Source organism: the organism of the source record quoted next, unplaced genomic scaffold (assembly GCF_019419815.1).
Source record: "Pyrus x bretschneideri cultivar Hongxiangsu unplaced genomic scaffold, Pyrus_bretschneideri_v1 Contig6, whole genome shotgun sequence".
In the NCBI taxonomy this organism is placed as follows: Eukaryota; Viridiplantae; Streptophyta; class Magnoliopsida; order Rosales; family Rosaceae; genus Pyrus; species Pyrus x bretschneideri.
The window spans coordinates 688,654-703,600 of NW_025999798.1; the positions used below are offsets into that span (position 1 = coordinate 688,654).

General features: G+C 38.2%; 1 protein-coding gene and 1 long non-coding RNA gene across 3 annotated transcripts; one reads left to right on the forward strand and one right to left on the reverse strand.

The window, feature by feature from the left end:
- Positions 1-142: 142 nt before the first annotated feature.
- Positions 143-2,217, forward strand: LOC103929218. 2 transcript variants are annotated; one of them, XR_007253652.1, is made up of 3 exons: positions 587-601; positions 745-1,882; positions 2,023-2,217. It is a non-coding gene; the product is annotated as an uncharacterized LOC103929218 (long non-coding RNA). The 2 variants fall into 2 exon arrangements; XR_664481.3 differs by having other exon boundaries at positions 143-1,882.
- A 241-nt stretch (positions 2,218-2,458) lies between these two features.
- On the reverse strand, positions 2,459-6,249 carry LOC103929220 (probable isoprenylcysteine alpha-carbonyl methylesterase ICMEL1). The gene is made up of 11 exons (XM_009338375.3): positions 5,558-6,249; positions 4,924-5,000; positions 4,687-4,756; positions 4,521-4,601; positions 4,177-4,251; positions 3,925-4,026; positions 3,688-3,828; positions 3,447-3,512; positions 3,194-3,337; positions 2,890-2,980; positions 2,459-2,728 (listed from the first exon to the last, which is right to left on the reverse strand). Exons 1-11 carry the CDS (start codon positions 5,908-5,910, stop codon positions 2,567-2,569), a joined length of 1,362 nt encoding a protein of 453 aa, XP_009336650.1. The 5' UTR covers positions 5,911-6,249; the 3' UTR covers positions 2,459-2,566.
- Between the last annotated feature and the right edge of the window lie 8,698 nt (positions 6,250-14,947).

The window sequence follows — 14,947 nt, forward strand, 5'->3', positions numbered from 1 at the left end:
CTTTATTCTTCTGTTTTCTAGTTGGCTAAAGATCCTCTGCATATACCGGCCTGTTGTTGTTCGATAAAATCAGATATATGCAACCCAATAAGTTACAATATCAATGCAAAAATCAAAATAGGGAAGAAGAATAACTAGGACCTTCTTCATTCATAGCCAGTTTCAATGTTTGTGTACTGCTACCTGTTTTTTTGACTCATGGTTCCGGCACTTACCCAAATTAAATGCTTCTTCTCTGTGCTAGCCGAAATGTGGTTGCAACCACTGGAATAATGTAGTGTGCGTGTTCAAAAGTCTAAAGCTGCTGCAAGTAAAGACTTTGAACACCTTCATTTATTTTGCATGGATAGATTTCAACACTAGCTAGGTTTAGGAAGTCTTTGTTTGCATTTGTTTATTAAAACCACTTGTGTGGTTCTTCTGTTTTTGCAAGTATAAGAAAGCCTTCCCGTAAGGCTCTTTGTAATCCTATTCCATTTTCAGCAGTTGAGTTTGTAAACTCCTTTTAATATATCAAAGTGCAAGTGTTTTGCCGAAGCTGCTTGTTTCCCTCCTTTCTCTATTTCTTTTGTCCAAATTTACTGAGAGTGCAAAGTGAGAGGTGTGATAGAGTTTGTAAACTTATCACCCTGAGTTTGTAAACTCCTTTTAATATATCAAAGTGCAAGTGTTTTGCCGAAGCTGCTTGTTTCCCTCCTTTCTCTATTTCTTTTGTCCAAATTTACTGAGAGTGCAAAGTGAGAGGTGTGATAGAGTTTGTAAATTTATCTCCCACATATTTTGGTATTGAGTTGGTAAACTTCTAAATACCAAGAGTTAAGACAAAGAAGAAATGCATAACGATCTCCATTTCTACAACTCATACAAAAGGATCTCCTTTTTCTCATAAAAATGAAACTAAGAATGTTTGGAAATGAGCATGCATTTCAGCCCTTCCCTTAGAGAATGTTGTATATACTGTCACCATACATAAATTAATAATTTAAATCACTCTGAGAGGATCTGGGCATAGCAAATTTGACTAGATAGAGAAGTCTAACCCCTTTGCACCTAAGTTCAAATTCCTATCCACGTCGTTTAGATTAGATTAGATTAGATTAGAGTATTGCTTGAATAATGTATGTTACACTGTCACTTAGCGGGTTTTCAATTTTGCCAATGGATGTGATTTTTGAGCCCCAAAAACTAGTCTTCAACATTTAGTTATGTAAGTATTGGGATATTACTTAATTTTACAGAAGTTTCGTTGATCGGATTCGGAGCAACGGATCATAGTAGTTTTTCCTGATTAGTGTAATTTCACTACTAAATGCACTTACTATTACATAATGAAATTCCAGAAGACCCCAAAAGTCCAAGAATCACACAATTATTTATGAAAAGAATCATATAATTAGTTCTTGATCGCATGTTATTCCTGTAAAATGTCATTCACAACCCATTTGGCGAAATTCGATCTCTCATAATTTCAGTATATATCAATAAGCAAGCAAAAGCATCTGATGCCAACAGCCTTTTAAGTGCAGCTATGCTTTTTTTTGCCAATACCGGTTATTCCATTCTCTTCCAAACACCTTTTATCATAACTTGTTATTCTAATTCCATTTCTACACTTGTGCCCTGCACTTATAAAGAGGGTAGTTTCAGAAGCAGCCAATATTCACAACACAGACATTAAATTTTTCGTATATTTGCGAAAAGAGAGTTAATTTAGAGAAGTATGGCATCAATGAAGGTGGATAGGCAAGTCGGCACTCAGCTGTTTGGGCCGGCCAAGAAAGAACCTGCCGTTGCCAAGGCTGGTGATGCCAAAGCTCCGGCATCTAAAGCCACCCCAAAGAAGGCCGCAGCCGCACCAAAGTCTCCGGCACCCAAGAAGAAGGTATAAATATATATATATATATATATATATATATGTTATCAGTTACTTTCACAAACACCATGGCTTCGTTTTTGCGTTTCCGTCATTTTCTTGCGTCAAGTTAATTTGGTTTTACTAACAAATCGGTGATAATTGACCAGGGTAAAGGTGGCAAATCTGCAGCAAAGAACTGACCAAATTGCTGATGAGGCATGCAGCAAAAGAAACGATTTCATTTCGTTTTCTCGTAATATTTTGTGTTTTTGGATTTTGTAATCAGCAAGGTGTGTAAGGATGGTAACTTTGATGTAATCCACGTAACCCATCCCAAAGAAATAAAAACTCGTGTTTAGCTATGGAGCTGGTTTTGTCTAGAATCAAACTCAAATTAACCGCAACGAAGGCATGGTCTGAGATTACAAAATTTAAGCGAACATGTTCGAGTAAATGAGCTAAATACGTGCAGTTTAAAAACTATTTCACTTCAAATTACAAAATATAAATTGCTAACTGATAGTTTGGTATGAACAAGAATAAGGGAAAGAAAATCTTTGATATGAGACGAGAATTGGATAATTCTGAAGGTTGCAGAAAAAATAAGGGGTAAAAACTTCACGTGTCATTAATGATATGTACAAAATGAATACAATCAATCACCAAGAAACTCAAAGGGTTTAGGGTTGATAAATGATTAACAAAAATTGGCTAGAACGGGCTGACACGGTGAGCCAACTTCAACATGCACTCAGGCACAAGGCGCCTTCTTGGCGGAGCCACTGCATCTTTGGCGAGAGCCTCTAAATCACCTTCATGAATGATAGCTACTAAATCTTCAAACATATCATCTCTACCACCACGCATTGGATCCTGAACAACACATCCACCGACTAAATTTAACATATGAAACTCTTCTTTTTTAAGTTGTTTCTTTCTTTCCTGGGGAGAGGCCCATGAGGGGGGCTTATCGAACAGGAAAATGAAAAACTGGCATGAGAGTTAAAAATGAACCATCTTTAGTGCTCCCTTACCTGAAGAAACAAATCCGTATGAGTCTTCCCTTCATAAAGAATCGACTCAGCTGTCACTCCAAGTCTCTGAAGAGTTTCTGCAAAATTCTTGCTGCACAGAGAACATGTTTGTCAAAGACTCTGGCAATGGAACCATATTTCTGAATAGTATATTTTCCACTCTAATATAGTGATATTAAGCAATACGAAACTTAAATACTGAACTATAAGAGTTTATTTCTGAAGAGCCAACTATAGATTTGCACTATTTCGATTAAGAAATAACTGCAGGCAATCAAATAATTCATTTCAGGGGAACGTATACCTGGCATCCGATGGTATGGAGTAATCTGCAGTACCATGAAACAAAATAATAGGAGGTAGGAGAGAGGCAGCATTTCTAACATTCTGGTCCTGAATCATGAGTTCTGGAGAAAAACGTTGCAAAGATTGTTCTCCTTCCATTATGCTGCGAGAGGTTTTTAAGTCATAAAAATTAAATGCAGTTCGAACTTAAAACTATGAGAGTATAAGAGCATATGTATGATTAACATTTTAGGAGACCAAGAAGCCCGTACCCTAAAAAGATTGAACGATACAGACCTCGGCGGTGGAAGTGATCTACCAAGTTAAGCAAATTGTACCTGTTTGGAATCAGAAAACTCAGACCTAACAAAGATACATGAAAAAGTGCAGAAGGTGAAATCAGAAACACAAGATTGAATAAAGAAATAAGTATGATTCCTTGCAGAACTCTTACATTCGAATTTAGAATGAAAGAACAAAGAAATAGTCATAATAATCTTAAACTGTCATTACCCTCCAGACAAACCAAAGTAAGCCTTTATCTGGGAGAGACTCCAAGAAGAGCTCTCTCCTTCGCCGGCCTCCTTAATTGCCTGGTCAACGAGGGTGCAGGCACCAATATGTGCACCAGCCGATTGTCCCATTACATAAACCCTGCACAAACATAGCAGGAAAAACACCAACTTTTAGCCACTAGGATTGCCTCCACAACGGAAAAAATTATACAAACATAAGAAAAGATTTTATTACCTATTTGGGTCGCCTCCATAATCAGCAATATGATTGCACACAAATGAGATGCCTTGAGAAGCATCCTTTACCATATCACTGATAGTACCCTGAGGAAAATTTCTGCACGAAGATGTCAAGTCAATTAACTTTTTAAGAAAGACTCAAATCTCTCTGTATTTAGTAAGGAACTTCAGCAGAACACAGTTTCATTCAGACAACCGACATCAGTTATTTGTAGTATGTGTGCTTGCTTGAAGTTTAAATATTCACCTGTAATCTATGCATGCCACTATGATGTCTCTTTCTGATAACTGCTGTCCTAAAAGAGAACCCCATGCTTTGTAACTGCATTACCGAAAAACATGTTAAGAATAGATAAGCAGGAATCTGTTGTGAGAACAAGGCAACTAAGATCATATTTGAACAAACAAACCAAAACTATGACACTGAATCTACAATTCAGTTATAAGGAATAAGGGTACCCAGAAAAGTGACCTCTCAGCCACACTGCTTAAGATTAACATTCCGAAACCAACAGAAATGTACACTACTGCTAGATTAGACTTTTCATGGAATTATTAAAAACTAAACTGCCAAGGAGCAACATCACTCACCCAATAATCCAGGCTCCACCAGTTACAAATGCAATGACTGGCTTTGGCCCATCGCTATTTTTGGGTAGATACAGATCTAGCCTGCAGAACAAAACTTGAGGTATTAATGCTGCAACACAAATGAATATTGTCCTAAATACATAAAAAACATATATTCGTATCCTACCTATTTCTTGGTTGATCGCCATAAACTATACCTCTGCGAACCTGACGGGAGAAGAAATAATAATAGCCAACTACAAAAAGAAAGGTGGATTAAGTCATGCTCCCCTGGATTACGAGTCCTCTATGTCATGGTCATGATAATGCCTACAAATTTAACGTCTGAAATGGACCAAAAAAACATGTATAATGTCTAAAAGGTATGCAAGAGGTTAAGCATAAGTGTACGAAAGTAACAAACCTTGAATAAAACCTGGCATAAGTAAAAATGAATAGCAACCAAGCGCAAGAAATCTTGTAATCCATCTGTAGCCTACCCTGAATAAAAATATACGATCAGGAAGCATCTAACCACACGGATAAGTTATATAAAGAATCTCGAAGAAACAGCACAAGCTATATATCTGATTTCTTTTTACAGAACACACAACAGAAGTGACTCTGAAACCAAATCTTCTCTCTTTCTAATGTGAAATGTTTAGGAGGGTGTTGGTTCTCATGTGAGCATAATCGCTTGACGCTCGAGTTTCTCTAGTTACATGAATGTAAAAAGACCATATCTGATTTCTTCCAAATTTCCAATCAATAATTTCATCTAAATTTCCACCAAAATCTATTCAATTAAAATTTTATTTCTGAAGATTTTCATCTCAACCAAACATTTAATCCAATTTCGAGGGAGATTCAGCCACCATAGTAATTTTCCTACAGGTCACTTCGAAAGATACAATTTTTACACGTCTAACTCATTCCAGACCAAAATTTAAGACCTTTAAGTTGCAATCCAAATGACAAAATGGTTATTCAAAAACATCTATAAAAAAACAGTTAAATCATCAAATCCAAACACAAAAAAGAAGAGAAATTTCGAGTACCCAAGATATTTTAACAGCTTCAAACTCAACCGGGTCACCAAGAGCGTCTCGGCAGCAGCGTGCTCCACATCGCCGGCCAAGGAGTGGCGGCTACCCTCATCGGAGTGGGAAGAAAGGGAGCTGTCGCTGGCGGTCCGGCGCCGCCGTTGCTGGTGTTTGTTGGCAGCGGCAGCGCTGGCGGTTGTGCAGCTGGAGACCCTGGGGAGAAGGGGCTTCAAAGGCGTGTTCTTTTCTTCATCCTCGAAATTCGAGTACAAGAGAAGCCGGGTTGTCGGGTCATCCTCTGCTTCTCTGCGAAGCGATTTCTCTGAAGGGGGGTGATATGTTATGGGCAGAATCTGTTGGGATGGCATTTTGTAGAGACACAAAACTTGGCAGCAAATCCTGATGAGCTCTGTGCTTTGTGAATAACTGTATTAACTGATGTTTCCCCCTTCTGGGAATTTTTATTGGGGAGTGGGCAAATCTGGGGAATTGTCAGATTTGGAGATCAACAGGAAACGGGAGAAAAGTAATCCATTTTCTCAAAAACTGTAGAGTTCATTCTTGTTGGTATGCAGAAGCCAACCAGAGAGAGAGAGAGAGAGGGAGGGAGGTGGGTTGGTGAAGGCCAGTTGTGTGCCACGTGGGGTGCCGTGATGGGCTGTGGAACTTTGATTTTGGAGGAGTTGGAATTGGTCGTTTTCCATTGAGTTTTCTTATTTTTTGTGTTCTCCCCTGTCTTTTTTGTTTAGCTTTGTTTAACTTGAACGGCTATGAGTGTAATAAGGAGCTGTTTGGCTTTTATTTTGAACACGATATCTCGTTTTCACTTGAGCTGCAAACCCTTGCAGACTTCACTTTGAAGCTAACATTTTTATTTCTATTGCAATATCTTGCCTGATGAAATTTGGAATGAGTGATTTGTGGTTTCTTTCGACGCATCTTTGATGAAATAGATTCATCAGATAAACAACTAGCAATAAACGATAGACTAAGAGTAACTTTTATTTTGGGGTGAATTGAAAGAGCATAACTTGAAACAAAGGAAACTCAAACATGTAAATCAAGATATTAAATTTGGGTTTAATCATGCAACCGAAATATCTATAACGTCAATAATATAAGTGACATGTTAATAATTTATAACGCGTCATTATGCTTGCCTGTATTGAAAGACCTGAGTCGACCGTCGATATTGAATCTCATCCAAGTTTTTATGTTAAACGAAACATTCCCTAGGTTGGATAGCTCTACAAGTGCTTGGATTACAACGAAGGTGTACATGAGTCAGCATTTCTTGGACTGTAGTCAATAGCATAGCAGTAGCTGGGTCGAAAATCATGTGCCAATTTTCTTGGAACAACAAGGAATGGTATTTTACTGGGTTGTCACTTCCAACTGGATAACTCTGTTTAAATGGGCTGGTCCAAGTAAATGGGCTTTCCCTTCATTGTCTCCAATATATGTTGTCAATGTCCATGGGCCTGAAATTGCAGACCAGATGTTTGTTTGTGGACCTGAATGAGTTGAAGGGTAAAGGAGTGAATCTGATTTTGTCTCATGAAAGCAAAGCACATGAATAAACCATAACAATAACCATGCTTCGTTGCTGAAAGAAGAGCAATTGAAAAATCAATTACAAATAGACATGTATCTGAATAATTGAAATTAAAAACTATCATCCTGAATTGTATTTATAACATTGTCTGTAAGGTACAACAGCAATGAGCATGTGGCCTATTGGAAATTTGAGTTTGAGAGTTCCAGCAATTTTAAGTTATGCCCTTAAATTTGTGATTGAATTTAACGTGTTAATCTTTTCTTTTCTTTTTTATTAAAACTCGTAAATAAGTTATGTTCTTATTATATAATCATCTCAATACTAACTTTTTCACACACTTTTTAAAGTTGTATCATCGTATTTGATTAAAATTTTCATTGCCAAGAATAAAGAAAAAACTTTAGCTTTTCCCCAATTGATTATATTTTCCATATTTTATCTAATTTATTTCATATGGAATAAAAAGACCCCTCTTAGAATGAGTTTTTGGCTCCGCCACTAGATACTTGTCCATTTGTGATTGGGTTTTAGCAACATTTGTTACTTTTTTTTAGCAACGAAGCATGGTTCACATAACAATAATACGAATTAACAAAAATCTTAATTTATGGTGGGTGACAGACTTCATTCATTTATCGTATTTTCTCATTGTGACAGAGTGATGTTGGCACACTCCTTTAGCCATTAACTTACATTCTAAATTGAATATCGAAGTTTTTTTTTTATTTCTCTAAAATCGTAAAATAACCGAATAAGTGTTACAGGAAAGGTAGAAAAGCTAAAAATGAGTCCCAGCTGTTAACCAGCCAAACATAACATACCATATTATTGCACAGAAACCCTAATTGGTTAGTTCCTTTATTGGACAAATGTGCATGAAAATAATCATGCATCCACCGTGGCTACGTTGGTAACTATTTTGGTCAATCCCATCACTCTTTTTTGACAAAAATAAAAGCAATGTATGTTGCAAATTGCAGTTGTTCGATTGTGTTGGGCAGCATTTTTTTTAATTTTTCCACAAAAGAATCCAAAAGAAGGTTGTGATCGAGTGATGAGTAAAGCAGATGGGGTCCTGAATGCCAATAAATAAGAATTATGTTAAATCAACCAAAAGATTAGATTAATAATTGAACAGATGGATGATGGGGTTTTTAAAATGGTATATCACTTTTCTTAGGATAAGTACACTCCAATAATGCATCTCCCATTTGCAGATCACTAGTTCATATATACACTTCCTGTGTGTGGTGGTAGCTGTGAAGTAAAAAATAATCACGAAAATTATAGAGGCAACACGTGTGCTTTTAGATTAAAATGACAAAATTACCCTCGAGGCATAATGAGATTCTCACGAGCATGCAACGGACAATAACGGCTCAATCAAGGAAGAATCAAAGGTGATCAAAATGATATTTATTCAAAACCCTCTCATAACTCCTCATCAAATTCTCACTCAAAAGGTAACTCCCAATTTTCCTATTCAATTTGGGATTAATTACCAAGTTAATTGCAATATATTATTTCACATAATATCTTTCAATTAAACTCACAGTTTGACCATATGTGGCTGGCCCCTATTCTCCAAATAAGGTCCGTCACTCCCCTATAAATAGCCATGTTTTCCCACTAAAATGCTAGGTCATTCTCTCCCAAAAAATTCCTAAACACTTTCTCTCTCAAATTCTAACTTTGGCATTGGAGATTCTTCGGCCAAAGCCCTCCCCATTCATCATGGGCTCATGAGACTTTTGACCTTAATCTTAGGTATTATTATTTTGCAAATGCATTTTCATCAAAGGAGAAGACAACGTAAATTTGCATCCACAAATTGGTGCTTTCATTGAGAGTTTGATTCACATGCTCGAAGAAGACTCTCGCATTCAAAGTTTCTCATTTCTCGTTTGTTCGTAAATTTTTCGTACTTTCTTATTCCTAGAATTTTTTTAATTCTTTGAATAGAGGTAAGGAAAAAATACAATGATGGAAAATTCAGAAACTACAACTAACGAAACTTCCTACGTTTAAAGATCCGGATCGAATGATGGAGGATGAGACATAGTCTCACCACGACAATCCATGAGGCTCAACACGATGGCAAGAGGAGCAACTTTGCCACCACGGAACACCACCACCATGGCAGCCACAGAGACCACCGTGATAGTAGGGAGTGGGTCAGCTCCATGGCAGCAAGCCCACAGAGAGTAGTGAGCAACTGCGCTAATAGCCCACACCACAAGGCAACCGAGCCAGGCCCGTCACGAGCCTGCTTAAGCCGCTACCCCAGCAACACAAGCCTAAGCCGCGCTAACAATCATCTCGACCCAAGCCGCTGCCCTAGCAGTGCAGGTCCAACCCACTCTCGTGGTTCACTTGGAGATCCTGATTGATCCAAGATCGGTTTAATCGTCCCAGGTTTAGATTTTTGGACCGACGATTAAACCGGGGGCATTTTCACCCCGAGTTTATGCGGATTTAACCTATCTTAGCTCAAATTTTGCACTCGGAGTCCACTACACTTCTACCACCTATGGAGAAACCTACCATCCAAACCCTTCCATCCCGCATAGTGAACAACACTTGTCCTGACAAGTCATAGAGTTGACAAGCACCCTCATGCAGCAAACAACCTTGGTGAATCAACTTTTGTAGCATACTAAGATGCAACGTGCTTCGGACAAGGTGTCCCAAACATTCTTCACCTCACATCGGAGTAGGCAACACGAAAGACGAAGAGAAGTAGTCACTCAATCAGGCTCAAGTTCAACCGGTAGCTTGCAAACAGCCCGCTCGCTTGCAAGGAACGTGCCACCTACACTGTAGCCGTGGCATAGATGGGGCGAGCATAGGGAAAAGCAACCTAGATCAACAGGTCGCGACAGGGGGCAGTTGAAAGTTCCACTGTGCCAGCAGAGGCAAATTCAAGAAGAAATTGAGAGGCTCTTGACTGAACGATTGCGTAATTTTCAGCACAACGAGACTACTGACAATGCACTTCGACGAGACATGACCAACATAAATAGGTCACCATTCACTAATGAGATCAAGCGGACAGATTCACCTCGCGGGTTCACTGTGTCTCACTTCACTCTGTACAAGGGAGATGAAAATTCGGATCGACATCTTAAGCACTACCGTAGTACCATGATCCTCTACAGGAACAACGACGTGCTTATGTGCAAAATTTTTACCACAACTCTACAAGGCAAGGTGCAAGACTGGTTCCACACCCTACCATTGCGGTTGATCTGAAATTTCAACGAATTTTCCTTGGTTTTCACTAAGAAGTATTGGCCTAACTGCTCAATCAAAAGGATATCCGACCATCTCTTCAGCATCATAAAAAACCATTGGGAGACAATTCGCAACTATGTTAAGAGGTTCATATCAAAAAAGGCCAAGAATGTTGGCTGCAAAAAAGACATAGCAACAGTAGCATTCAGAAATGGGCTTCCCACCGAACACCCTTTATTCGGAGAATTGATAATGGGAGAAGAACTAACCCTGGCAGTTTCTTATGCTTTGGTGGAGAAACATGCACTATAGGACAAGGCCAAACAGTCTAGCAAAAACAAGTCGAAAAAGAAATGCATGAAACGTTCCCTGACCAGAGAAAACTCAACTCCCGAAACATTCACCAACTTCACAACTTCAATCGGCTAGATTCTCCGTAAGCTTAAGAATGAACCTTGGTTCAAACTACCACCACCTATGAAAGGCGATCTTACCAGGATAGATCAGACAAAGTATTGCGCATTCCATCAAGGACCAGGCCACACTACTAACGGCTGCCTGAAGTGGAAGCAGTACCTTGAAAAACTAACAAATGAGGGTCGGTGCGATGAGTATCTTAACAAGTTAACGACACGGCCTACAAAAGAAACGGAAGCTAACACTGAACCCTCCTTAAAAACAATGCGAATTAATAGCATCTTTGCCAGGTCTGAGCACTTTCAGGCTATGAACAGCTTTGAAAGAAGAAAGCATCTGACTTTCATCAAGTAGCAACATGATGGAATGTTGGGGAAAATCTTCATCACCTCCTGAACCCCGTTTAGGCTTTTCCAAATAAGTTTGAAGTATCAAGCAGCTCAACGAACAAGACCTCGCAAGCTGAAGATTATCCAGTTTGTTATGCAGTTTCTACTTTCCAGCACAATTGATCCATTTATTTATTTTCAATGAAGATTCAAGAAGTTATTCATAAGCCTGGCTCAACTGCTGTCTACAACAACTACTCAAACCTCTATTTGGGTATGCTCTCTATAGTGAGAGGATAAACTAATTGCTCTCCAGTACGAGAAGGTAAACTAATTCCCTGACACCCATTTGGGTTTGCTCTTTAGTGCGAAAGGATAAATTAATTGATTTCCAATACGAGAGGGTAAACTAGTTCCCCGACACCCATCTAGGTCTGCTCTCGAGAGGATAAACTAATTGTTTTCCAGAGTGAGAAGGTAAACTAATTCCCCGACACCCATTTAGGTCTGCTTTCCAGTGTGAGAGGATAAACTAATTGATTTCCAGTGCGAGAGGGTAAACTAGTTCCCCAACACCCATCTGGGTCTGTTCTCTAATGCAAGAGGATAAACTAATTGCTCTTTAGTGTGAGAGGGTAAACTAATTTCTCGACACCCATTTGGGTTTGATCTCTAGTGTGAGAGGATAAACTAATTACTCTCCAGTGCGAGAAGGCCACACAGCTCAAAAGATTGAATACTCGAAGACCAGCTAAGAAGTAAATGGTCAGGGGGCAACAGCCACTTCGCACTCAACAATTCGTTCATCCAACACTTCATCATCAGCAGCTCCGTCCTTGATTGCTCCATCTACGACAGCTAGGAAATCAAACTCAAGCAGTTTCCTCATTCTTGGCAAGTAATGATGCGAAAATTATATGCACACAAATTAAACCCTCTTTTTTGTCAATTGTAGTATAAGTATAAGTAGGGATCGTTCTGGACCGGGGATTAGGAGGGATTGCTAAGACCTTGTAAACTGATTCAAAAACGTAAAAACAAGATAAAACACTAAACTAGACTCAAAGAATGTGAAACTAAACGTTAAAACATTAAGACAAACCAAAAGACTCAAAACTAATTTTGGACGAATTTAAGATTATGGCTTGATTCAAAATACTTTAAAACACAAACTAAACAGATTCTAAGCACTAAAGAACAAGAAAGTAAAAAGGGGGGGAAAAGTTTTGATTTGACGAAAATTGAAATAACAAAACAAGTTAATAAACTGAGCGGAATGTAAATATGAAATTGTGATGGAATGAATGGAATGAAGGCTAGCTAAGGGGTTTTTCTCCACACATGTTATACTTGCATACAAGATTGATTCTCAGTTGGTCTTTCGATAAATTATGATACTCAACACTCCGGATTAATTAGGTCCGCTTAAATTAACCGTCAAGTTTTCCTTAAGTTAATGAATTGGATGGGTTTGCGCAACGCAATTCACAACATTCTCCAAAAGTCCTTTACGTGAACAGCACAATAAAGATACAATCAAAGATCATTAAGCATTATGAAAACTATAAGTGTTGACGAGGCATTCGTTACTATGATGAGCATGAAACTCGTGCCAAGAATATGTTTAACACGATTGTTTATAAGCAACCTCCACTACTTGTGAATATAAGTTCATAACGATTAGGTGAAATTCACTTATATTCTAGCGTCATATTTATGCATGAAAATTAAGCGCGCATTCTTAATAAACATTCATAAATAAGCTATCAATCAAACGGTTAAACAAATTGAATCCACAACTTATGAAATTCCAACGAAAGTTAATCAATTCATATTGCAAATATAAACATAGTTTCGAATCACCCCCTACCTAAAGGGGGTTTAGTTCCTCATAACCTTGAAATCAAAGAAACACCTAAACATTCCAACAACTCAAAGCTTGAATTGTATGAACGTTTAAGCACTCTTCTCTTCCATACATACAAAACAAAGAGAATTAAAATGAAACTTTGAAATCAAAGAAACACCTAAACATTCCAACAACTCAAAACTTGAATTGTATGAACGTTTAGGCACTCTTCTCTTCCTCGTTGTTGTAGCACAAGGTTTAAGGGATGTTGTTGGTGTGTTGAATGGTTTGGAGAATTTATGGAAATGGAAGAAATGGAGGAGAAATGGAAGGGAAACTCACGGCCAAAGGGGGAAGAATGGATGATTTTGAAGAGTGTTGTGTTGTGAATGAGATGAAGAATGCCTTGAATGATGAGAGTGCAAGGGTATTTATAGGAGTAGTGGAGGGAACATATAGGGAGAGAATGGATGGGAGAGCATGTGAATGATAGCTAGGAGAATGATTAAAGGGGTGTGAATGGTTGGAAATGCATGTGAGTGAATTGGTGGTGCAATGATGAAAAGTGAATAAATAATGCATGTAGGGTTAGCTAGGTTGGCTTTGTTTGGGTGCATGTGAGTTAAAGAGGGAGAATGTGGTGAAATGATGAAGTAGGAAGGTGGAAATGCATGTGAGATGTTGGAAAGGAAATGGGAATATGAGTGCATGTGGGTGAATGATTTGTGGTGCAATGATGAAGAGTGAATAAAGAATGCATGTAGGGTTAGCTAGGAAAGTGGGAATGTGGTTGAATGATTAAAGGGACATGCATGTGGCTTGTTTGATTGCTTGGTGAGATGATGCATGCTTGTAGTTTAGGGTGTTGAATATGGATTTGCATGGCATTTGAATTGATTGTGGGCTTTGGAATTGGAAGGAAATGCATGGCAAAGGGCTTGGTTTAAGAGAGAATGGGCTAGGCCCTTTGTTTTATGTCCAAAGTGAATACAAGGCCTTCAAATTCGTCCAACATTTTGGCTCCAATCATATGTCATCCATTCCAAGCCCAATTTTGCTCCAAAATGCTCCAAAATGCATCTTTTTTCTTCCTTAAGCCCTTAGAACCTGAAAACACACAAAAGAAGCATAAAGGACTAAAATAACTAGAGAAACATAACGTAAATGCACGAGAACAAGCCATTTAAGTCGCATGAATATGCTCCTATCAAACTCCCCCACACTTATCTTTTGCTAGTCCTCGAGCAAAACAGAAAGAAAAACAAAACAAAACGAAACGAAACAAAACAAGTAAAACACACCTAAACCTTCCAACAACCGTCTTAGGGATTTCCAATGCACATGACAAGTTAAAAATCATCATTCCCACAGATTTTAGTCATCTTCACACTTAAGTACATTCTTAATCATAGTCACCATATACTAGTTCACAATTAAGCATTTAAAACCATGTTTTGAATGTAGTAACATGCCTTAGAGAATTTGCTCAATTCCTTACAAGATATGCACTCGATTTTCACTCAGAATTTCTAACTACACACCCTAATCTAGTCATATGTGAGAAGATTGATGTAAACATGAAAACGACACTCACATATATGTATCACAAAGAACGCAATTTCTGGAGTTAATAATCAAGCTTAGATATGATCTCATGAATGGAATGCTACTACTTAGACGCGAGAACCAGTGACACCATATGCTCATACCAAGTTCAAACTCCACAAATTGAAACACATAACACTCAAGATTGAAGTCACGGGTTGTAATGGGGCTTGGGGTGTGGATAACAAAGAAGGGATATGGAAAACAAAGGTTCTTAAAGAAATAGTGAGCAAGACAATTGAATCAACTTAGAATTCACTTTTGAATGAAAACTCAACTTTGGAACAAAAAGGGAGACAATTTAGGGCCAGAATTGGTGTTTTGAGCCCTTTCTTCAATCACTCATTCTTTCATTTTTCAAGCTCTTTTTTTTTTTTTTTTTTTTTTTTTCTTTCTTTCTTTTCTGTTTGAAA